At 36.4% G+C, this 24,776-nt stretch overlaps 1 protein-coding gene across 1 annotated transcript; it reads left to right on the forward strand.

Moving 5' to 3' along the window:
* The first annotated feature begins 1,154 nt into the window (after positions 1-1,154).
* On the forward strand, positions 1,155-21,598 carry LOC121424435 (hydroxysteroid dehydrogenase-like protein 2). The gene is made up of 10 exons (XM_041620121.1): positions 1,155-1,395; positions 2,936-3,099; positions 4,075-4,218; positions 5,682-5,751; positions 7,106-7,209; positions 16,099-16,200; positions 16,716-16,919; positions 17,417-17,644; positions 19,070-19,456; positions 20,881-21,598. The coding sequence occupies exons 1-10, from the start codon at positions 1,382-1,384 to the stop codon at positions 21,117-21,119; spliced, it is 1,656 nt and encodes a 551-aa protein (XP_041476055.1). The 5' UTR covers positions 1,155-1,381; the 3' UTR covers positions 21,120-21,598.
* The last annotated feature ends 3,178 nt before the right edge of the window (positions 21,599-24,776 follow it).

Consider the following 24,776-nt stretch of genomic DNA (forward strand, 5'->3'; position numbering starts at 1 on the left):
TGGCTATCCCCATGAAGGAGGGTGAGGAGGTTTGAGACGTACATATTGAGGTGATTTGTAGTACGAACAGAATAATATTCTGAACGATTGAGGTTGCTTGTGAAATGTAGGTTGTATCCAATCATCATTGTTGGTTTGGCCTTTTTTTGTGTGTTCTTTTGGAACCATGGTCCTGTCTGTTGGTAGACTTCAAACTGTGTTGCCGACCTTCACTTGAGTTTCTCACAGATTTCAAATTACCAGTAGATGGCAACCTGTCCTCATCCGCCTGCCATTCATCCACTAGAGGGGAGAATGTATTGCTGGTATGAATTCCATTCATGCTGTATACGTATCGAATCTGGTTGTCTTGTAGAGAATGGATCTGATCCCGACCAACCCGACGGCTACTCGCTCCGTTATCTGAGTGGTGTGGTCGTTCTAATGGAACTGCTTCACAGTTGAAATCGACTCCATTCTGCAGACATTGTGCATACGTGAAATCCAGTTAATCTGAAGAATGTAGAGCCCCCGTCACTCTCTTTTATACATCTTTCCAATTCCGGATAAATTGGTCTTTCCTTCTTAGCATATTCTGATCCTTGAGACGAAGATCTTGGAGGAGCTTTATTTCACTTTCCGACACATCTCATTTTATGAAATAGTCATGCTGGCTAGCTTCTCTTTCTCTTTTTGATCTTCAAGCGTTCAGACCCATTCTTGTCTATGCCCTCATCCACTGGGGTCTTGTGTTGACCTTCTTCCCTGCTAGGATGAATTGATGTTGTGTGGAAGTTATTTGTGTAGGATGGCCAATTTTATCAATGATTAGTTACACAGAGGCATATTGACCTCCGGCTTTGCCTTCATGCAGAATGCGGCATGATCAGTGAGTCGCCATCTTTTGGAATGGGCTTCTCTGGAAGGCATTCGTGATGCAGCAACAGCAGTTTTGGCATTCAATAGAGTTTGCCATGGCAACGGTATCAAAAGTAGGGCAAGTGATATCCGTATTTTATTTGAATCTTGGATTCCTCTAAAACTTTTCATTAACTGAACCTATTTACATTCAATACATGGGAAATAATTTTCTGTACTATCAACAAGGGAGTCATTAGTTTATCCCGAGATAACGTTGTACACTCAAGATAAAGCAACTTCTTGCACGAGGTACAAAGGATAGCTTTCGAACAAGCATGGCATTCACAAACTTGGCACATTGCCAACATAAATTATCATGCCCTTAATTTACATTTACATACAGAACGTTATGATTGAGGCGCTTTTGGAAATCTTATCAAGGTTAGATTTGATTTCAGACAAAGTAGTTTTAACATCTAACCGTACGTGTGACATCGCGAAGATTGCATATGGAGCTAGAAATTTGAAAGACTAATTGAAAATGATTAACACCGGGTAAGTTACTTTAAGTATATAGATTTGCGGAAATTTTTGAATGAGATAATTATGTCTGAAATATACGGTGCATGTAAGAGGCACGTTGGAGATCGACAGAAGATGGAGGTAAAGAACGGTATTTGAGTCTGAACACAATTAAGCTAGTAATGATGAGCGATGCATGCCATCGGGGTTGGTTCCTCGACCCGACTTCGCTGTGCTGCGGTGCCTCCATGCTGTGAAGGTGGCTGGCTGCTACATTATTTGCTGTATGTGATCGAGGGCCCTGTGTATGTATTGCGAATGTGATTTATATTGTCTGATTGTTAGTAATTTCTCTGCAGTCATGTTCGTCTATGTCTTATGAGATGAAAATATATAAGAAAATTTTTAAAAGGGGGAAGTCACTTTGATCGGCTTTGCCAAGCACCTTGCCCTAGGCTAAAAAGTGCCCCAAAAATGTGGCAATGTTAAGTTAAGTGAGGGAACCAGAGTACTCTATTTATGAATGTCTTTTTTCGCTCCTCAGGGAATTTGAACAGGAATTACAGTCCTGTAAGTATATATTGTCAGATCTAAAATGTGGCCATGCGTTTTGAATTGGGGCGGTAAATGGATGGAAAGGCGACTCGTAAATACGTTTGTAAGGATGATGACGTCATTCAAAAATTGCAATTACGATGAACCAATGAAAGGATCGAGGATGACTCTGTTTTGATCATCATTTGAAAGGAATTCGCTGTAACTGCGGCCTATAAGGTACGAAGTTTCTTAACTGAATATGTTCTCTTGTCAATTTGGATGTAATTTCCTTTTAAAGAACCTGATTAAAAAAAAAACGATCCGAATCCAGGCTCTTGTATCTGAGTGGAGCCAAAGCAGTTCGGCGGAACAACCAAATAAGATTTTGGTCTAGTCAGAGATAGTTTGACACAGACTAAATTCTAACATAAATCATTTTATCACTGCTTCTGAAAGTAACCTTCAGGAGATACATGTGTTCAAATTGATAACGTGTTCAACGTATTGATCCACTTGAGACAATTAAACTTAGACACTAATGCCTTTTTAATGTTTTTGTGTGTCAAAGTCATGTTTCCAGGTCTAGATCTACGTCAAGTTTTATGGGTCACTCTTTTTAGATTTTGATTAGCTTTTCCCCACTCACGTTGTCATAATCTGTTCAAGTATTTATAATCCATTGACCATATCCCTATTAAAGTATTTGGTATGTTCTTTCTATATTTATCTTGCAGATTGTTTTTTAGGGAAATGTGGAAATGAACTTTAGAATCATTATCTGAGTCTATCCACATCAAATCAATCTCTGCCCATCACCCGACCCATCATTTGATTTTCATTGAATTCACACGGTCTATTAAGTTGTCAGACATTTATTTTGCCCATCCATTGCTAAGATACATTTCCCATCAAATTCCCTGAGGACTGCTCAAAAATAACATATTGCTTTAAACCGTTTTTCTTAGTGCAAAACCCATGGCAATGACGGAATTTGGTAGTCAACAAGTTAACTTTGCCTATTTTTTTCTACATCCAGGAAATTAGCAGGGCGCACGCTGTTCATCACTGGTGCAAGCAGAGGCATTGGGAAGGCCATTGCATTGAAAGCTGCTAGAGATGGAGCCAATGTCGTCATCGCTGCTAAGACTGCTGAACCTCATCCAAAGCTTCCAGGAACCATCTATACAGCAGCAGAACAAGGTACGTATAGTTTGGCTTGCAGAAAAATTGGAAAGAATTCCTTCTGAGACAGCCATTCTAACCTAATGGTCCGGGAGGAAAATCTCATATTTATATTAGGAGTTCGTACAACCCACACCACATAAAATGTTTAACACCATAGGGGTAGTATGGACCCTCTAGATTACTGCTATAGGTAGGTAGTAGAGGATCCATACTAATTACCTATGGTATCAAACCTTTATGTGGTGTGGATAATACCACGGTAATACGAACTCATTTTGCTCCCGGACTAGAATGCTAATGCTAGAATTGCGATGTGGTAGTTTGGCCATTGCTTACCACTTGCTGACCCGATTCTTTGCCGCCAGTAGAGAGTTCATTAAAACCCTTGTGTTATTTTAGTTGCTTACTTCAATCTACGGCTGTTACTAAGCCTAAATTGTTTAACTTGACAGCCACTCACAACTTGTCGTTTAGTGTTCATTGTCTCTTTCGATTTCTATTATTGTTTCGCTCTAGAGTTCTAGTCATTAATGAGATTTCACTCCAATGAGTGCATGTCGAAAAACTTCAGTATGTCCATTTTTAAAGCTTTTTTAAGATTTTGCGGGTCATAGGCTTGTACTATAAGTTTGAGACAGACGTTTACCGCCACAAGCCGAAAGAAAAAATATATACTCAACCGACTAACCCAATCTAATGGGGCCTACCGTTTTTTTTTTCATTCACAACCAAAACATTCCAAAACAATAATTGTGTTTAAAAACTGTAGCCTACAAAAAATACTAAAAATACAGATGTTGAAGCCTTAGCAAAACTTAGAATATAGCTCTCTTCAAATACTTATAATTGTGTGTGTGTGTGTGTGTGTGGGTATGTAACCAAACATGTATATATCCTGCCCAATCGCCGGTTCCTATTTGGGAAATTTTGCATTCATCATACAATCAAACATTTTTTGCCTTATTTCCCCTCTATCTATGTTGCCTTTAGTGGAGAAAGCTGGTGGAAAATGCCTGCCATGCATAGTTGACATCAGGGAAGAGTCGCAGGTAGCATCAGCTGTCGAGGAAGCCGTCAAGAAGTTTGGAGGCATTGATATTCTAGTCAACAATGCGAGTGCTATTAGTTTAACAGGTTAGTGTGTTCTGAAAGGCCCATGCAGCCCAGCTAGAGTAAAAGAAGAAAAAATAAATAAAAAAAAACACAATAGTGGTAATTCCTTATATTTAGACAGATAATGTATTTGGAGTACTAGTACTGTATAATTTTATGTTCCAATGCCTGATAAATTCAATAATATTAAAACTCAAAATCAAAAGCTGATACATGAAAGTTTTGTTATCAAATTAGACCTTTCTATCGATGGCACAAGGGGCCTATTTCAAAAAACATTTTATTTTAAATTTGCCATTTACAGTTAAAAGCTACTGAAATCATTCGATTTTACTGACTGATAGTGAACTAGTGAATTTGTTATGATTTATGAAATGGGACCTAGTACTTCTCAACCATTGATCCATGGTGCATTGGTGGATCTATAATAGCTTTTCTAGATGGGTAGCGAGGATGGGGAGCAGCCAACAATATTTGTCATGCAAAGAATTTTTGCCTCGCCTGCATACCAGAGCGAGACTATAGGCGCTGTTTTTCTGACGGCAGCGGCGTCGTCAACATTGACATCTTAAGCAGGGTTAAGTTTTTGAAATGTCATCATAACTCAGAAAATATATAGACATAGTTCATGAAACGTGGACATAAAGGTAATCTATAGTATTACCAAGAAGATTCTCTGACTGGAGTTCCAACATGCAACAGATTTATTCAAGCAGCTGTTCATTTCTAAAGAAGCACAAAAGAGAGAACGGCAATAAGGACCTTTTGATGTCCTCCTTCGAAGCCGCCAGTTTCAGTGAAGAAATCCGAGGGGTGAAATTTTACGAATATCCATTTGTATCAATTTTCCATCTTTCATATTAATAATCAAACTGAAATTTGAATGCATGACAAAACATCAATAACGAAGCACTATTACGACGATGTATTTGCCCATATTATATCAATTAACCTTTAATTAGTGAAAAAAGAAAGAATTTGACCTTTTTTCAAAAAGGAAATACCTTGAGGATTTAAAAAAGTTATAAATCAAAAATTAAATTACCGGTGTAAAATTCATAATGTAGGGTCAAGTCTTAATATCTTACAAATAAAAATATTTCACATTTCACATTAGTACTGTCAAAACATTTATTTTGAACTGCTATTTCTTTGTTTTTCTTTGCTTCATTCAACAAAATTTTTGAATGCTAACTTTTATGAATGTTGAATTAGTTGAAAATGTAAAACTGAAGTTGTTTTTTTTTCATAATATGCATGTTATTTGTTGCATACATATGCGTACAATCTTAGGGAGTTTCATTTACTTGTACTTTTGTTTTAATTTTTTTTATTCATTTATAACGATTTTTTTTCTTCGAAATAACTGTAAGGACTCGACCTTAGTTTAAATGCATTGCTTAACATGATATTTAAATGAATCCTAATATGCATTTAGACCCTGTAGACACAAACGTTGTTTTTCATACATTGTCTTAATTTAGATACGGAACACACACCTATGAAGAAGTATGATCTCATAAATTCCATCAATTCAAGAGGAACATATCTTTGGTAAGAAAACTCTGATCATTTGCATTTCTTTAAAGGGAATAGTGATTGAATGTGTTCGCAGCATTCCATATACCACCCTATATCAGTGTCCATCACTGACAGTATAGTTGTAGGTACCTGTGTAAAATAGAAATCATAGCACAGAATAAGTTGTTGGCACAGGTAGGATTTGAAGTGCTGGTCATGTTTGTGGTTTATCATTCTTAGCAAAATTTATATCCTCTAATGAATTTGGATAATCTCAAGGGTATTCATTTTCAAATTCTGAGTTTTTTGTCAGATGGAATGAATTATCCTCATCCAGATCACTATGGGTGTTTCATAAATCTCTTTGTAAGTTACAAATTACTTTATAAGCAACCGGTGACCCTTTTTGAGAGAGCTAAATCAACATCAATAAAAATATTGGATACCAATTACAAAAATAAAAGATCACCAGTTGCTCGTTAAGTCATTCGTAATTTTACAGACAGCTTGGTGAAAGTCCAGTCAGGGACGGCAGCAAGTAATAAAGAACCCTTCAGACAAGTTAAATTTCCAAGAATTTGTCAGAGGTAGTAGCAAAGAACTTTACAAAGTTTGTTTACATCAAATTTGAATCAAGTCTGAGGTGAATTACATAAAAAGCACTTCATGCAAAATTGGTGTCAATGTTTTACATTAACAAAAAAATGATTGTCTATTTTACCCTGTTACAGAGAATATCATTTGTAGAGTTTCAGAGTAATAGCTTAATCGGATATTTTGAAATATTTTGAAGAATTTGAAGTTATTTCTATAGTACACTTCCATTTTTTTCAATTCAGTTCAATTCATTCATTTAATTCCAATAAACATACACATATCATACAATTACCTGAAAACTTGAGCAATGAAAGATTGAAAATATAATATTAAAATATGATATACAATATAAAAATATAATACAATATATCTATATCTATTAACAGTCCATAAATGATATCTATTTTTGTTTCTTGTGTTATAATCATGCACAGATGAATTTACAATAAGCATTGATGATAATGATTTAAGAAGTAAATTATGTTTATGTTTTAAAAGTAATATTTCACAGTGATAAGAATTCAGTTGAAATACAGTAAGATTATTGAATTAGTATGAATCTCCTCCCAGTTTGAATATTCGGGTATGGTAAGCTTATCATGCATTGTTTAGTATTTCACCATTTAATTTGCAATATCAAGATAATTAATTCTTTCAGGTTTCAAAGTACATTATGCAGAAATGTTCGTTATACAAACATACTTATTAGTAATACGTGATTGATATAATTATGTGCTTACCACTTGATAATCTTTCTGTGTTATCTTTTTGTTTTTAATTGTAAATAAAGCTCCAGAGTTTGCCTTCCACACCTCAGAAAAGGAACCAATCCTCATATCTTAAATCTCAGTCCCCCTTTGAACTTTGAACCCAAATGGTTCAGAGGTCATGTAGGTAAGTGTTAAGGGTATCAAATCCAAATCCGTATAACACCATTAATTATTTACATTAATTATAACTTTATATATTTTTACCAAAGACTTACATTTCAGTTTTACAGTGTGATTGTGCAAAGTATATTGTATATGGCATGGCCAAGGGGGCAGGAGATTCAGTTTATATTTATCATTAATCAATTGCAACTTTTTGTACAGGGATGAAGTATTTGTAGTCAGGTCAACATTTGAATAAGTGGAACGTCTCTGGCAGTCTCGCCTGCATTACGCAATTCGATTTTCGATGGCTGCTATTGTTTCAAGCAGTTACTTATAGCTGGCCCTGCATTATTACCTACTTTACTATTTCACTTGCTTCATTCATGTAGTCTTCAGTCTTATACATTATTTATCTTGTCAATTGTCACGCAAAATGTACTCATTTATGTCATTGTTAGTGTTTTTTTTTTCATTTGTTATTGATTCATGAATAAAATGCAGAAAGTCCTCCTGCCAAAAAAAGATATAGTGTTATATATGAGTAAAATTGTAAGAGCAATTACATTAATTTATTTAGTTATTTTCACTTTAAGAATATTCCAGAATATCTACACCTATTTAAAGGCACATGAATTTTGTTATTTCTAAATAGAGTAAGGCACATAGATTAGATAGATTCCTTTAGTGGTGGAATGTAGACAATAGAGCCTGTCTGCAGTGGAAAATGGATAATATAGGATTAGCTATTTTGTTGACATTGTTAATTTCACTGAGGTCATTCATGAATGTTTCAGAATTTGATAGCTCCAGAAAGGAGAATGTCCTTTTTGTAGACAATACTAGAAGCTTCCAGAATAGTGAATATTTTGTATATAAGCTGACAGTTTCATCAGATCACATCATATCAGATCAGAATTAAGAGTTTCACGCTAGACTTTATGTCAAAGCTTATCTTATTTCCAACTGGAATATAACATGTATCCTCTGAGGAATTATTTGCACGCCATCAATGAACTGTTTGCAGTTACTTTGAGAGAGGAATTCTTGGTTCTCATCGAGATCATCAAGCTGTTTTATTGAACGCTTTTTAATCCATGGATTGCTGAAATTTACTGTTAATTGTCAACATCGTCTTCACGGACATTTCAACTCGTTACAGTGACTCTTGTTATTCATCGTGCTTCAACATCAGTTTCATCATCGGCATCATTGTGAACTTTAGTTTAAGGAATCATCGCAAGTCAATCAGGATACTATTATTTGGAATAATTATCAGAACTGATACTTCAGGAGATGTACATCTAAGACCAATATTTATTTTAGTTTATGATTGTTATATTTCCTGTAATAAAAAAAAGGAATCAAATTTAAAACTTAATTTTCACTGTTATTTGTTGCAGTATCGTAACAAATAAATGTGGGGGCTTGTCCGGGAAATGAAAGGCAATTTAGACAAAAAGCCAATTTGAAACTAAAACCAGTTTTCCGGGAAACGATAGCCAATTTGCACAGGAAGCCAATTCGAAACGAAAGTTATTTTTTAAATGTGAATTGAAAACATTTTGGATTTTTTGGGAAAGTTCTAGAATATACTATACTGTGTTATTACTTGATGTATTTTTGTATATTCCACCATGGCTACATTTGATGTTGAAGAATTTCTTGCAATTGTCATATGATCAGTTGAGTCACTGAAAAGGATGATTTGATAATTTATTCCTTAAAAAAAAATCATTTTTTCTAAGCTAATTATCGGTTATCAAAAAACGTGAAATGTGCACTTTATTTCACTGTTCATTAAATTGAACTTTTATCTATATAACAAGACCAATCTGGTAAGGAATAAACAATTCTAAGAGCAAAAAACGCTGATTGGAAAGATCGTCTTCAACGGGCTGCTGTCAGCTCAGCTGCTCACTGCTCATTGTGTGATGCGGTCACTCCCCGGGGGGGCCACTTACATTGACGAGTGGATACCATGCGCGACCAAAAAAACACGTAAAAAGGATGTCCTTTTCACGATAGGGCACGTTACGTACGTAACGTGAAAAGGGTGTCAAAAACACAAAAATAATGAAAAAAGGGTATCTATTTCGCTAGTAAAATTACGTGTTTAGGGTCGAATTAGCGTGGATGATTAAAATTAAAATGTTTTATAAAGGATGTCCTTTTTGCCCCAATACTACGTGTTTAGAGTCCGATTTGCGCGAGGTGTAGAAGTGGGGTCGTACTAAACCAAATAAGGTAAAGCCGACAACCAAAGGACCCGTAACAATAAAACATTCCTGTACTTGTTTAGGGGTTCATTTCAGGGAATATTTGCCAAGAGTGTCGTTTTGTTTCCAATACTTGTTAAGGGTAGGGTTTCACACGCCAATACTTGTTAAGGGGTGCATTTTCAGAATATGGAAATTACGTGTTTAGGGTGCTTTTCGAGACCCCATGGTCGCGCATGGTATCCACTCGTGAATGGAACTGGCCCCCCCGGGGGTCACTCAGCTGGAGCTCGATCGCAAGAGGACCGGTGGAAGGCAGAAATATGGCATGAAAATAAATCATTTTTGAGAGCTGATTTCTGCAAACTCTAATCACTATTTTGAAAAGTGAAGCTATATATCTTCTTAGTAATACTTTTCCTTTACAATGATGGCCACAAAAAGTCATAAAATACTTTTGATTCTTCGGGTGTGTACTTTTACGACATGCATTTTATACTCCATTTTTTGCCAACCATCTTGGATTTGGGGGGCATGGAGGACCACATACTGTCTTTGTTACTTGTCCCAATGTATTTCCTCACCCATTTAATCATGGGTTAGACATAAACATCATATCCCCAAGGCAAATGTTAAACAAACTATGTCTGGTCTTAGGGTTCTCAGAACAACAGCTATAGTCCTGTCATTTTAACTTTTCACTTGGAACAAATTGCAACAGAATTTATTCCAATGCAGAACATTTCTTTGAAGTCCATAGAAGACCATACTAAAAGTCCCAGAAAATCCGAATAGGGGAAAGTGTTCTAATTTGCATAAACATAATGGTTAATTTTGGTCATATTCGCTCATTAAGTTTACGTAGCAGACGACGCTAGTGTATACTATGTACTCAGACCCGATTACAAATCATATCAATTCCGGCCTCGATATACTATAAACATTGACTTCCTCAAACTATCGCTGTATCATAAATATCAGTAAGAAAAGATTTATACTACAAGAAAATTGTTACTATTAACATTAAATACATAAATTCGATTCTGTTTGGACTGTATTAATTGTTTAACATGAAAGGGTCTAGGCACGGAAACTATCATATGCTAGTCACGTGACATTGTACACCAAAATAATGACATTTTCTGCTTGCTCGATCTCAGAGTTCAAGAGAAAAATAAGATGTAGCTATTAGACCTGCCACATCCTATTATACTACTATTTAACTATATACCGAAGTCACACTTTTCCGTATTTTGCCAATTTATGGGAAAATCTGTCAATTTGGAGTCCCTGAAGAGGGAAGGGTCGATGCGCTGATAGACTAAACCTACTCATCTTTAAGTTTCAAATAATAAAAGTAACTAAACCATATAGCAGAAATGCCTTTTGCCCGAATGGGGGGGGGGGTCAAAAACTGCGATTTTGTTTTAAGAAAGAGGAAAAATAAGCAAAAAGGGTGGAGAGACTTCGGGAACCCCTAAGGGAGGTAGGCTTTGCTGAGCCAGCACTTCTTTATTGTAGTTGATAGAGGAAAATCTACTATTTTATCTCCAGGTGGTTACGAAACAATGAAAGAGGTTTGCTATAGAGCAGAAACAACGTTTTGCCTTAATCATGTTAATTGGCAGATTTTCCCCATAAATTATAAATAAAATAAGGAGGGGAAAATAGGCAAAAAGGGTGGGGAGACTTATAATAGGGAACCCCTGAGGGGTAGGCTTTGCTGAACCAGAACTTCTTTCTATGTAGCTGATAAAGGTTTTTTTTATCTCCAAGTGGTTACGAAACAATGAAAGTGGTTTACTATACATGTATATATAAAAAAAAAACATTTTTGCATCAATGAGGGCTCCGAATTGATAGATTTTCCACATAAAGGCAAAATAATAAGGGGAAGGTTGACTTCGGCAAACCCCTGAGAGGTAGGGTTTGCTGTGCCAGCACTTCTTTGTATGTAGCTGATGGAAGGAAAATCTAATTTTGTTATCTCCAAGTGGTTCCAAAGAATAAAAGTGGTCTACTGCAAAGGGGGAAACGCCTTTTCCCTCATCGGGGCTCCAAAATTTTACAAGAAATGGGCAAAATACGCAAAAGGGGTGGGGTGATTTCAGCAGCCCCCTAAAGGATATAGGCTTTGATGTGCCAGCACTTCTTTATACGTAGCACATATAGGCTACTCTTTTGTTTCCAAGTGGTTTTAAAACAAAAGTGACTTACACTAGCAGAAACAACTTTTTGCCTCAATGAGGGCTCCGGATTTATAGATTTTTCCATAAATTGGCAAAATATGGAAAAGGGGTGATTGACTTTAGCGAACCCCGTAGGGGATAGACTTTGCTGTGCCAGCACTTCTTTAAATTTAGCTGATAGAAGAAAATCTATTTTTTCATCCCCAAGAGCTTACAAAACAAATCGGTTTACTGCAAATGGGAAACGCCTATTGCCTCAATGGGGCTAAAAATTGTTCCAATTTTCTAAGAAATTAGCAAAATACAAAAAGGGATTGGTGACTTCGGAAGTGACCTGAAAGGGTAGGATTTGCTGTGCCATCACTTCTTTATATGTAACGCAAAGAGAAAAGCCTGCTCTATTGCCTCTAGGTAATTTCTAGACAAAAGTTTTTTTTCTTTGTAGCAAAACACCACGTTGTCACATACGGATAAGAGGGGCTTATGTCGAAAGGGTGGGTGCTGTCGCGTTAGGGTGCGTCAACGCGAACGCGAAGATTCGTCCAAAGCCCCCCCGGTTTGGCCGAAAGGGTGCGTTGGGAGCGCCACGTCGCGTCGCGTTCACTGAAACGCGCCCTTTCGTCCAAAGCCCCCCCGGTTTGGACGAAAGGGTGTGTTTAATAATAATGAATAAATAAATACAAATATTTATAAGAAAGCTGAATATAAGGTATTTTGTCAAACATTGCCAATTTGCACGTAAAATAGTGGATTTTCAATCATTTAAAGCATTGACGATTTGAGGAAAAGAAAGAAAAGTTCAACTAAGAATAATAATGATAATAATACTAATAATAATGATAATAATAACAATAATAATAATGATAATAATAATAATAATAATAATGATAATAAAATCAGATACCCACCCTTGCAATAAGCCACTTGGCGCCAATTTTTCACTCCAAATTCATTTCCATAAATTCACTCTTTGGGGTGAAAATTATTATTATTATCATTATTATAATTATTATAATTGTTATTATTTTTATTATTATAAGTATTATTATTATTATTATACACACAACACGCACACATACACAACAGATACATCTCACAAAATATACTGAGGCAGGGTCTCAAGTGTAAAATATAGTAAGGTAGGGTCTGAAGAGTTAAACGTTGTGAATGCTGACCCGACATCAATTTTGGCCTTGCCCTTCCAGCACACATCTGCCGTAAGTTTTATAATTTGGGGGACACCAAATATCTCCAGGTATACGAATGTTTTCCTTTGTAATAAATACACACCTGCAAAGTATAAAATTGAAGGTAAGTTACCTTTTTTATTTGAAAGAACCTTGAAATCAGTCATAATTTTTACATGTATCAATATTACACCATAAAACATTTCCACCGAAAAATCCTCATGCAGCATGCCTTCATTGTTTTTTTTTTACCTTAAAAAGAATGTTTGTGCCATATGATGATTTATGTTCCTATGCAAATTTCACATATCACTCGTCTTTTTTGTTTGTTCAGCTTTCTTATAAATATTTGTATTTATTTATTCATTATTATTAAACACACCCTTTCGTCCAAACCGGGGGGGCTTTGGACGAAAGGGCGCGTTCCAGTGAACGCGACGCGACGTGGCGCTCCCAACGCACCCTTTCGGCCAAGCCGGGGGGGCTTTGGACGAATCTTCGCGTTCGCGTTGACGCACCTTAACGCGACAGCACCCACCCTTTCGAAATAAGCCGATAAGAGGGTTACTTTGACAAGCTATTGCGGGACTATGCTGTGATGTTCTTGAACGTAATTGCATACAGCATGCAGAGCAATGCATCTTCTAACTTTCTCTAAGAGATTTCATTAACATAAAAGTTACTTTCATATGAAGAAAAGGCCCTTTGCCCACATATCAATTTAAGTAATATACACCTTTGCATCGCTATACGTCATTGTATTTACGCGTGTTACCCCCTGTTCAGACGCAAATCACTTCATACCAAAACTCGATAAAGAAACGACGTATAAAGAATTATCGTATAACTGAATGACTGTTCAGACGTAAAATCTCGAACGTCTGCAAAACGTGGTATAGATGTGCAGTTTCCCACTGCGCATATTGGTATGGTCATGACGTCAGCGCTAGCCCCTGCCCTGCCTTCCTTTTCCATTGAGCGCGCGCAATTTGACATTCGACGAGCAATTGCAATTCAAGTAAACCGACAATCTTCGATCTAGTTACTAAATTTCCTAATTTTTCATCAATATCGTCTTCAAATTATTTTTAACAGTACTGTGTTTACCGTTTATCATCTGTTATAATCGATCCCTCTATAATTATACGTACACATGTGCGTCGTGCATGAGCCAGCTATTGTAAACAGCTGGCAGGTCAAGGAACGGAAGCGGAAGTCAGAGGTAGGGTCAGCTATCACGCGCGCTCACGTTAAGCCCCGCCCAGTTATACCGTTCTATGGTCGCCATACGTTCAGACGGACACATAATCATGATTCGTTATCGAGTTCTAGTTCGAAACGACGGTCTGACCCGTGTTTCGCTATACGACGTTTCGTTATACGTCGTATCGTTAGTCACTGTTCAGACGGACAAAAGTGTCGTATAGCTATACCGTTTTAGTATAATTTTTTGTCGTCTGAACACCCAATTAGTCACACCAACAAAGGCGAGGCAAGACCGATTTAATATATTGTACTATCTTCAAAGGCATCCAAGCGATCGCGTTGTAGTCGATATAAAAGATTGACTGGGACACGGAGGTTGGTTTTTGGTGTCACTTTATCGCAATATCGCATAATACATTCGGATGTATTTGCCCTTATTCTAAGCAAGTTAAGACATTAATACTGTTATGAAGCATATCAATTTTTTCGTTGATATATCCCCTTTCTTGTCGAATGCTGATATTTTACAATAGTTGTTGATGTTAATGATAAAACAGATTGATTTCAACGCACATGCAAATTTTTGACCGAAAACACGGAAATTTTGGCATAATTTCTCACATTTTTCGAAAAATATGAACCGGACAGTCCCGGAAACGATTGCAATCGATTTATGATATCTTAATCATAGTGAATTTCGTATTTATTTCAAGATTTGTCCATTATCTGTACAAAAAAATATTTAGGATAAGGCATGTCAATTAATTTTGGCAGCCATCTTGGATTTATGCAAATTAGATGCCTTTCCCCTATTCGGAAAGTTTTGGACTTTTAGTATGTTGTACTAGGGACCTCACAGAAATGTATTGTGATAAAAAAATTATGTTGCAATTTGTTCCAAGTTTGGTCAAAATTTGGGCTTAAATGACTGGGCTGCTATTATAGACTCCAATCTTAAAGCCACCTTGGATATTTTGACATTATGGTCCACTGACTGCCCTTGCAACTTGTCCCAGTTTACTACTTGATCCTTGAAATCACCAATGAATAAAACCCAAGTAAAATACACTGAAACAGGTAATAGATCTGAATTGTGATTTTTTAAGGCCATGCCCGAGGGAGCCATGTGTACGCAATCTTGGATTTCCAGCCAGGGATTTTCAGGTACCCTGAAGTGCTTAGGCTATGTTCATTCCTTTTACCCATTATACAATTGAATACAAGCATGTATGCACCGAAAACACGTCTAGATCTAGAGTAAGTTAGGAGACGGTTATGTAAATTATTAGTGAACTATGGCGGCCATCTTGAAAATAACCACTTTACCAGATGGGGAGTAGATTTTTAGTATGTTATAACTGAGATCAAATAAGACTAACAACAGTTGACAAAAAGGGGTTCAAAATAGAGCAAAAAGGTTAAAAATGGCAGCCATACTGTTTTGGCCAATTTAGGGATTTTAGTGTTTTTGCCAATTTAAGGATTTTAACATTGAAATCAAGGTTGGCAAACAGCATATTTGGATTCAGCTCCCTCAAATAATGCTAAATCACTTCTCAATTCAGCATTTACACGATTTGCCGAAGAAAGTCTGCTTTTCTCAAATCTGGACCTCACTATTATTTATGTACTTTTTATGATTATCTTTATTATCATTATTACTATTTTCATTTTATTTCATTAATTGATTTTTTTCTTCAATTTATTCATTATTATTATTTTTTTTTGGGGGGGGGGGGGTGATGAGAGACAGCCTAAAGGCTAATGTTATCCCACCAATCGAAAGGATAGGGATATTAGTGTACGTGTGGAGGGTTAAAAACCTTATCGTTTTTTGAATATTATTTTTGTATTCTTTTCTTCCTTTTTTGTGTTTCTTTCATAATCTTTACATTGCGGTAAAATCTTAGGAGGGGGGGTACCCCCTCCATCGTAAGATTATAGCACTTCCCCTATATTATTATATTGACTATATATGTATTTTCAAATTACATTTATGGTATCTTGTTTTATTTCTGGTAATAAACCCATTTATTCATTCAATGATAGAAGATGTCTCTCAGACTCTCATTAATATTGTGTTTTTTTACAAATATCTTTTTTTCCCCAGCCTATTCAATAGCCAAGTATGGAATGTCTTTATGTGTATTGGGAATGGCAGATGAATTCAAACCTTATGGTATTGCAGTCAACGCACTCTGGCCAAGAACAGGTACCTAATATTGTTCCTCCCCAAATCCTTCTCTCTTTTTGGAAAAAACCTATTTCCCTCCCCCTCTCTTATGTTGTTGAGAAAATGGTATATTAGAAATACTGAAGATCACAAACACAGATTAGTACATGTGGGACTGGTATTATTGTTGGTGGCAAAAGTACTCATCATCTTCCTGCTGGATTGTGCTTTATATAATGAAAATGAAAATCCATATTTTATTGTTTGAAACAGAAATCAGAAATAGAATTCCTCAAAAAATTCATTTTGCCAAATTGATGCGACCCAATTTCGGTCTTAAATTGATCCAATGTCACCAAGTCCATGGCTGTGGATGTTGTGGACTTGCCCCAGTGTCCCTCAATATTGGCCTCAAGTGGAAGCTTTTTGGTGCCTTTTGATTTTTCTTTTCCAAACTTGTGCTGTTCTACAGAATTATGCCCTGTAGGAAATTATCCTTGACCTAATAATATGTTGAAATTTAAGGCCTGAAATGTTCTGTTCATTCTATGTAGGCATCTGGACTGTTGCCATGGATATGATCGGAGGCGAGTCGGAATCCACGATGAGGAGCTGTAGAACAGTGGATATCGTCAGCGATGCTGCATACGCTATTTTCCTCAAAGACAGTTCAACCTTCACAGGAAACTACTGCATAGATGATGAGATTATGAGGTCCGAAGGCATCACCGACTTGGAACGGTACTCCTGCGTGAAGGGTTAGTGATTAGTGAAAAGGAAAATTATGAAATGAAATTAAAAGTTAAGAAAGTTTCATGCATCAAATGCCAAATCCCCGGCCGAACTGTGCATAGATTGTATGTTCATGTATCAGGCATGCATGTAGCGATGTGCATATTATGCTTGAACTGAAGAGGCAAAATCAATAAGGGTTCATCTGTCTGGCTTTCTTCATCTTACCTATTTTGCTTTTTATAATGGATTCATGATTCTGCACTTTTTTATGTCACTATAGGGTGCGTCATCTCCACAAAGTCATGAAGGTTGACAGTTATTGAAGTGTGTGAATTGTGTACGTGCAGTCAGCCGTGAAAAGGCAGTTGCATGATAGCCTACCCGGAAAAGGTACCAAATAATTATGGTGAATCCAGGTTATCTTTCCTTATGTCGCTAATGTGTTTATGTTCCAAGTTACTTGAGAATTTTTCTATTGATTAGCTGGCCTAGATGTTTTATCTTCTACTTTCTCTGACAGGGTCTCCTCTCCTCCCTGGCTTCTTTGTGGGCCCCGATCCCAAAGCCAAGCCAGGGGAATTCATTGGATCTTTCCCAGATGAATTGACTGGAGGAGGAGGAGCAGTAGCCGGTGGGGGTGATGCAGGAGCTGGTGGAGCCGTAGCAGCCATGTTTGATAAGATGGGAGGCATGCTGAGTGATAGTCATGTCCAGAAGATTGGTTCAGTCTTCCAGTTTGAGCTCTCAGGTATGAAAGAAGTAGAGCGTTGCGGTTTATAATCACTTGGGCCCCGTTTTATAAAGGCTTGTTTTGATATCAAATGCACAAAACTTCTTTAACGACAGAATAAATAATAGGAATAACAACATACAAAATTTATAAAGCGCTTTATACGACACTTTCAAATCGCTAAGAAAGAAGGGGAAAAGAATATATAAGTTCATGATATCTCAGTAAAAGTGCAACAAAGAAACAGAAAGTGAAAACACCATTACGAAACATCAATTATTCATAGGCCTATAAATAAATAGACTATCAGCCAATGAATGATTTCAGTACCTGAAAATTGCACATTTGTTAATGAAACTGGCCCCTGTAAGCCAGTATGCAATTTGATATTCATGCCTGAATTTTAAGTATTTTACTCAGTATTTTGCTTACGAAAAATACTTTACCATCTTTGGTATTTAATTGCATTTTGTGGCTGTGTTTTGCTTATACAGCATCTAATTCAGCTGCCTACCAGACTTAACATGCCTAAGTCTGGCTTGCGCGCAGTTTATAAACATGATGTGCGCAATTATACAAAATTTGAACAAACGAAAACAAAATCAACTATACTGAAAAAAAAAAGTTCTCTGAGTGAGGGGCGGGGCTAAGAGTTGTCACAAAATCTGAGAACAGTGGACGTCCTAGATCTATACTGTAAAGGGTTTAAACTTAGATGAAATGTCAATAAAGTATTGTTTTTTTGCTTCATGAATAGACGAGAGAACTTTATTTCTGATTTTACGATATTCATCTTTGAATTCATCATTATCATCAGATTTGTCTTTAAGGTAATCACGTTGATATACAAGTTCGAGAATATCATTAGTCATCCAAGGATTATACCTATTCTTTACCCGTACTTGTTTTGTAGGAGCATGTTGATTAAAGGGCTAAAGATCAACTAGACATAATGGGTAGTAGACAAACTGGCTGTGGACGAATTAGACATGTCGAATCAGACCAAACAAAATACATGATTTATAGTAGATCTCATTGAATCATGGGGGTTCTCATTAACACCACATGCCTCTGAAAATGTGTTACTTTCTTATCTTTCTTGATCAGTCTTATATATGTTGCTTACTTTAAACACATTTTCTTTTTATCTATCATAGTCTTGTATATGATCTTGGCTGCATTAGAACATTAAAGGAGACTAGGAGACATCCCAACCATGTGGTATATGTTTGAATAAATGTACTGGTTGATCATTCCAAGCTCTGTGTTTGCTTATGAATTTTCGTGATAACTTTACCACACATTCCTATGTGAAATGCCGTTCCTTTCCTATTTTTCTTTGGGCACAATTATCCCTGTTTTCAATTAGAAAAATAAAGGACTTTGTCAGACAGCCATTGAAATATATATGCGTTATTCTCTCCAATACTATTTACCATCTAGGCAAAGAACCTGGAACGTGGTACCTTGATCTCAAGAATGGCTTAGGGTCAGCAGGCTCCGGGGCGCCCTCTAGTGACGCTGATGCTACCTTATCATTAGACAGCGATGACTTCATCAAGATGTTTGAAGGCAAGATGAAAGCTTCTGTGGCCTTCATGGGTGGTAAACTCAAGATCAAAGGAGACATGATAAAAGCTATGAAGCTGGAAAAACTCATGGAGGAATTCTACAAGCTTGCATCGGCGGAGGCGCCCAAGGCTGAACCTGCAGCAGCAGCATCGGGAAGCAGCGGAGGGCAGATAGAAGGGATGTTCACAAGGATACGAGAGCTTCTGAGCGAAGAGATGGTTGGGAAGATCGGAGCCGTCTACCAATTTGATGTTTCAGGTGAGGAAATCGAGAGACGTGTATTCTAACATTTTATATGAAATTGTTGTGATGAGTTGTGATTTAATTATTTAAAGCCAATTATTACTCAATTCTCTAGGTCCAATGTATCAGCTCTTTTAACACTCAAATCATCCTACTGTGTAAATGATATGTAAAATAGTTTTCTTCACCATTAAAGCATGAGGAATAAACACGGAGATATAGGAAACATACATTGTAACCCAATTTGGATGTTTCCGCGTTCCAGTCATTTTAGCGCAGAGTTACATTTTGTCATATAGACCATGGTTCAAGTTAAAACATTAAAGGAGAGTAGGAGACATCCCAACCATGGGCTATGTGTTGGAATGAATTACCTGTTTATTCATTCCAAGCTCTGTGTTTGCTTATGATTATTCTTGATAACTTCACCACACATTCCTATGTGAAATGCTGTTCCTTTTTTCTTTGGGAACAATTTTCTCTGTTTTCAATCAGAAAGATGAAGGACTTTGTTAAACAGCCATTGAAAAATGTATATGCATTATTCTTTCCATTGCTATTTACCATCTAGGCAAAGAACCTGGAACGTGGTACCTTGATCTCAAGAATGGCTCAGGGTCAGCAGGCTCCGGGGCGCCCTCTAGTGACGCTGATGCTACCTTATCATTAGACAGCGATGACTTCATCAAGATGTTTGAAGGCAAGATGAAAGCTACTGTGGCCTTCATGGGTGGTAAACTCAAGATCAAAGGAGACATGATGAAAGCTATGAAGCTGGAAAAGCTCATGGAGGAATTCAAGAAGCTTGCATCGGCGAAGACGCCCAAGGCTGAGCCTGCAGTAGCATCGGGAAGCAGCGGAGGGCAGATCGAAGGGATGTTCACTAGGATACGAGAGCTTCTGAGCGAAGAGATGGTCGGGAAGATCGGAACCGTCTACCAATTTGACGTTTCAGGTGAGGTATTCTGACATATGAGTTGAAACTCTGGTCTTAAGATGTGATTTAATGATTGAAAGCCGCATGTTTTTAATAGTACAGGTTCAACTCTTTGCAAGACTGGGCCCAAGAGTTCATTTCAAATGAATAAGGCCATGAAATTGTACTGACAAATATGCCTCTATTCTATTTTATTAACTGTCATTTTCCTTGTTAAGCATTTGTGTTTCTATTTTCCTGCATATTTTGAAAGATTGGCAGTCTCGATACTCCCCGATTTTGCTATTTTAGATTTCCCTAAGTTTTATTTGATTTCGATTTTGCAAGCCTGTCACATACTATGCAATCAGACTTCAACCTCTTTTTTTGCACATTACTATTTCAAATTAATTCTGAAAATACTCTATAATGTAATTCATTTTAATACTGCCGATGAGTGGTACGTCAATACTAAACCATCTCCCTGTAAACCCCCATTAATTACCCCCCCCCCTTTGGACAGGTGACGAGGCAGGGTCATGGACCCTGGATCTCAAGAACGGTTCTGGATCCGCCAAGGCCGGTGCCGCCGAGAACCCGGACGTGACCATGGTCATGGACGCCGCCCTCTTTGTCAAAATGTTCCAGGGTAAGATGAACCCGACCATGGCCTATATGGGCGGCAAGCTGAAGATCAAGGGAGACCTTGGTAAAGCCATGAAGCTGGAGGGTATCATGAAGAAGATGCAATCAAAGCTGTAGAAGTAGTTTGAATGTATTCAAATGGACTTATTTTATTGTGAGGTTTTATAAACCCACAATTATAATGCCAAGGGACAAGATTTTTAAACAGGGCAAAGTGTCATAAAAAATACAATTTACAATTTATTGTCATAGTAATTCTATGAAAACCTTATACAGCAAGGTGATTACAATTTGTTGGAAATAATCCTTACCAGGCCTGTGCATCACAAAAAGTACATGCAGGTGTATTATTACTTTTTTGTGTTTGTTTTTGTTATGTGAAAAAGTTTAATAAAATATTATAATCAGCTATGTTAAATTTTGTTACAGGGTTTAAATACTTGAGAAATTCTAATGCGCAGTCAACCCGCTAGGCCACAATCCTGTTATTTCTTTTATCAACATGATATTGAATTTAAAATACAGGTGAAATTGAGTAGTAGGATTTCATGAGACCACAGATATTGTTATGATTAAGCCAAATCAGAGTTAGAAGATGTACATATAGTATCCCTAAATTAGACCTCAAAAGAGCCAATCTGGAATAAAATTATTGGAAATGGTTTTTCAACTGATTTGAGTAGGTATGGGTGTCAACATTTACCAAAAAAAAGTTAGGAGGAATACGGGTTGGGGAAAGTGTTTTTTTTCAAGGTCAAAGGTCAATGACCTTTTCATATATACTGTATAATGGTATCTCTGAGATGGAAAGGCGCAGGTTGGTGATAATGGTGTCAAAATGCACAAATTTTTACCAGAATATAAAATAAAATAAAATTAAGTACCTAGCATGCACATTCACCGATAAAATTCAAGGTCAAAGCCTTTCAAAGGTCAATGACCTTTTTTACATTATATACCATACTGTATAATGGTATCTCTGAGATGATAAGGTACAGGCTGGTGATCATGGTGTCAAAATGTACAGATTCTTACAAGAAGATAAAATAGAATAAATGTGAGTACCTAGAATGGACATTCACCAATAAAATTCAAGGTCAAAGCTTTCAAAAGGTCAATGACCTTTTTACATTATATATATCATACTGTATAATGGTATCTCTGAGATGAAAAGGCACAGGTTGGTGATGATGGTGTCAAAATGCACAGATTCTGATCAGAAGATCAAATAAAATAAAATTAAGGACATAGAATGCACATTCACCCATAAAATTTAAAGCCAAAGGTCAATGACCTTTTATACATTATATGCCATATTATATAATGGTATCTCGAAGATAAAACAGCGCAGGTTGGTGTTCTTGGTGTCAGAATACACAAATTCTTACAGGAAGATTAAATAAAATGAAATTAAGTATCGACAATGCACATTCACCCTTAAAATTCAAAGACAAAGGTCAATGTCCTTTTTGACATTAGATGATAATAATGGTATCTCTGAGATAAAACAACGCAGGTTAGTGATCTTGGTGCCAAAATGCAAAGATTTGTACAAGAATGTTAAACAACACCAAAATAAATATAAAGAATAAACTTTCACCCTTGAAATCCAAGATCAGATGAAATATAATGTGTATGTATATATATATACATGTATGATTTTTATCTTAAGTAGCAGCATTTAATGCATCATTATATCTAAATCAATGTTGTTGGGTCTTTTCTTTCCATCTAGGCCACTCACCTCAATGCTATAATAAATACTATTAACTACTAGCTTAATCTTTTGAAAATGGGTAGGATACATGGAGGTCGAACTTTCATGTCACAGCTAGCATCATCTGAGAGCATTTCCAAACAGCAGAGGGATGATGATGAAGTGAAGGCCATCATTAGAGCTGCATGTACCTCAACTTCAACAAAGATGAATTCCCGTATTATCATTAATTACCTCTCATTGCGAGCTGCCAGAATCTCTTAAGATGCTAATGCTGCAGGACAAAACTTCATATCTGCTCTCTGCCGTACGTCACCCATGATGCTATTTCTACTAGGTATCAGTTTGTACAAGGATCATATATTTGGTCCAGAATAACTGAGTGTTATCATGCACAAATTAGGCATATGATAATGAAATTCAAAAGGAGATAATAGCGTAAAAGTACACATCCATCGACCTAACAAAACTCCTACAGCACCACGTCCAGTTCTTGAGAATCAAGCTATGCAACCTATCAGTAATGATATAGACCCTGGTCTGATATCCCTTGACAGAACATTATTAGGCTTTCATTGAATAGGCCAGATCAAAGTCCTGAAAATGTCATCAAGTTTTCAAGTTTCATTACTCTTTGCTGAAGTTGAGACACTTAACTTCATTTACTATGACAAAAGCTGCAGCTCTGACTGCCCTTTTTTAATTCTTCATCATTGTCCCTGGCTATATGAAAATGTTCTTGGATGATGCTTGCCATTAGAGTTAGGCCTATCCTTTCCATTTACAGATTAAGTTATAGTTTATAGTATTGATTGTAGCATTTGAGGTTAGTGACCTACTGCTACAGAGAAATTAGTACCTTGATTTAGATTTATAAAATGCATATGTAAATGCTGCTACTTTAGACAACTTACCATTTTAAATTTTATCGTACATGATTTTTTTTACACTTTTGGCAATAAATTACTACAATATATATTAAAAAGTGCTATTTGATCTCGATTTCACCTCGAACTTGTATTTTGACTTATTTCAGAGTGAAAATATCAAACATCCAAGTTTTCGTTACAAATAGGTAGTTTTCTTTCTATAATTCACAAATAAAATGTGAATATAATGAATTACTTTTTTTTTTTGGGGGGGGGGTCATGCATGGATGTATGAATATTTATTAACTTTTGACCTTTGACTTTGGATATCAAAGGTGAAGGATTATTCTTTATGATTATTTTGTGCCTTTTCATCTTGTAAAAATTGCTTTTGACACCAAAATCACCAACATGCAGCATTTTATTTCAGAGATACCATTATATGATTTATAGCCTATGGAAATAGGTCATTGACCTTTTACCTTGAACCTAATGGATTAATATGCATTCTGGGTACTTAATTTTATTTCATTTGATCTTCCTGTAAGAACCTCTGCATTTTGACACCAAGATTACCAACCTGCGACTTTTCATCTCAGAGATACCATTATACCATATATAATGTAAATAGGTCATTGACCTTTGAAAGGCTTTGACCTTGAACTTCATTGGTAAATGAGCACTTTATTTGATTTTATTTGATCTTCTTGTAAGAATCTGTCCATTTTGACACCAAGATCACCAACCTGCGCCTTTTCATTTCAGAGATACCATTGTACCGTATATGTTATATAATGTAAAAAGGGTCATTGACCTTTGAAAGGCTTTGGCCTTGAATTTCATTGGTGAATGAGCATTGTAGGTACTTGATTTGATCTTCATGTAAGAATCTGTGCATTTTGACACCAAGATCACCAACCTGCGCCTTTTCATCTCAGATATACCATTATACCGTATATGGTATATAATTTAAAAAAAGGTCAATGACCTTTGAAAGGCTTTGACCTTGAATGTTTTTGTTTAATGTGCATTCTGGGGACTTAATTTCATTTTATTTGATCTTCCTGTAAGAACCTCTGCATTTTGACACCAAGATCACCAACCTGTGCCTTTTCATCTCAGAGATACCATTATACCGTATATGGTATATAATGTAAAAAAAAGGTAATCGACCTTTAAAAGGCTTTG

Source organism: Lytechinus variegatus, chromosome 11 (genome assembly GCF_018143015.1).
Source record: "Lytechinus variegatus isolate NC3 chromosome 11, Lvar_3.0, whole genome shotgun sequence".
In the NCBI taxonomy this organism is placed as follows: domain Eukaryota; kingdom Metazoa; phylum Echinodermata; class Echinoidea; order Temnopleuroida; family Toxopneustidae; genus Lytechinus; species Lytechinus variegatus.

Coding starts and splice junctions, on each gene's coding strand:
- LOC121424435 (XM_041620121.1), top strand. Junction 7,210..16,098: donor ATGGTTCAGAGGTCATGTAG/GTAAGTGTTAAG, acceptor TTTTTTCCCCAG/CCTATTCAATAGCCAAGTAT. Junction 16,920..17,416: donor ACGGTACTCCTGCGTGAAGG/GTTAGTGATTAG, acceptor TTTCTCTGACAG/GGTCTCCTCTCCTCCCTGGC.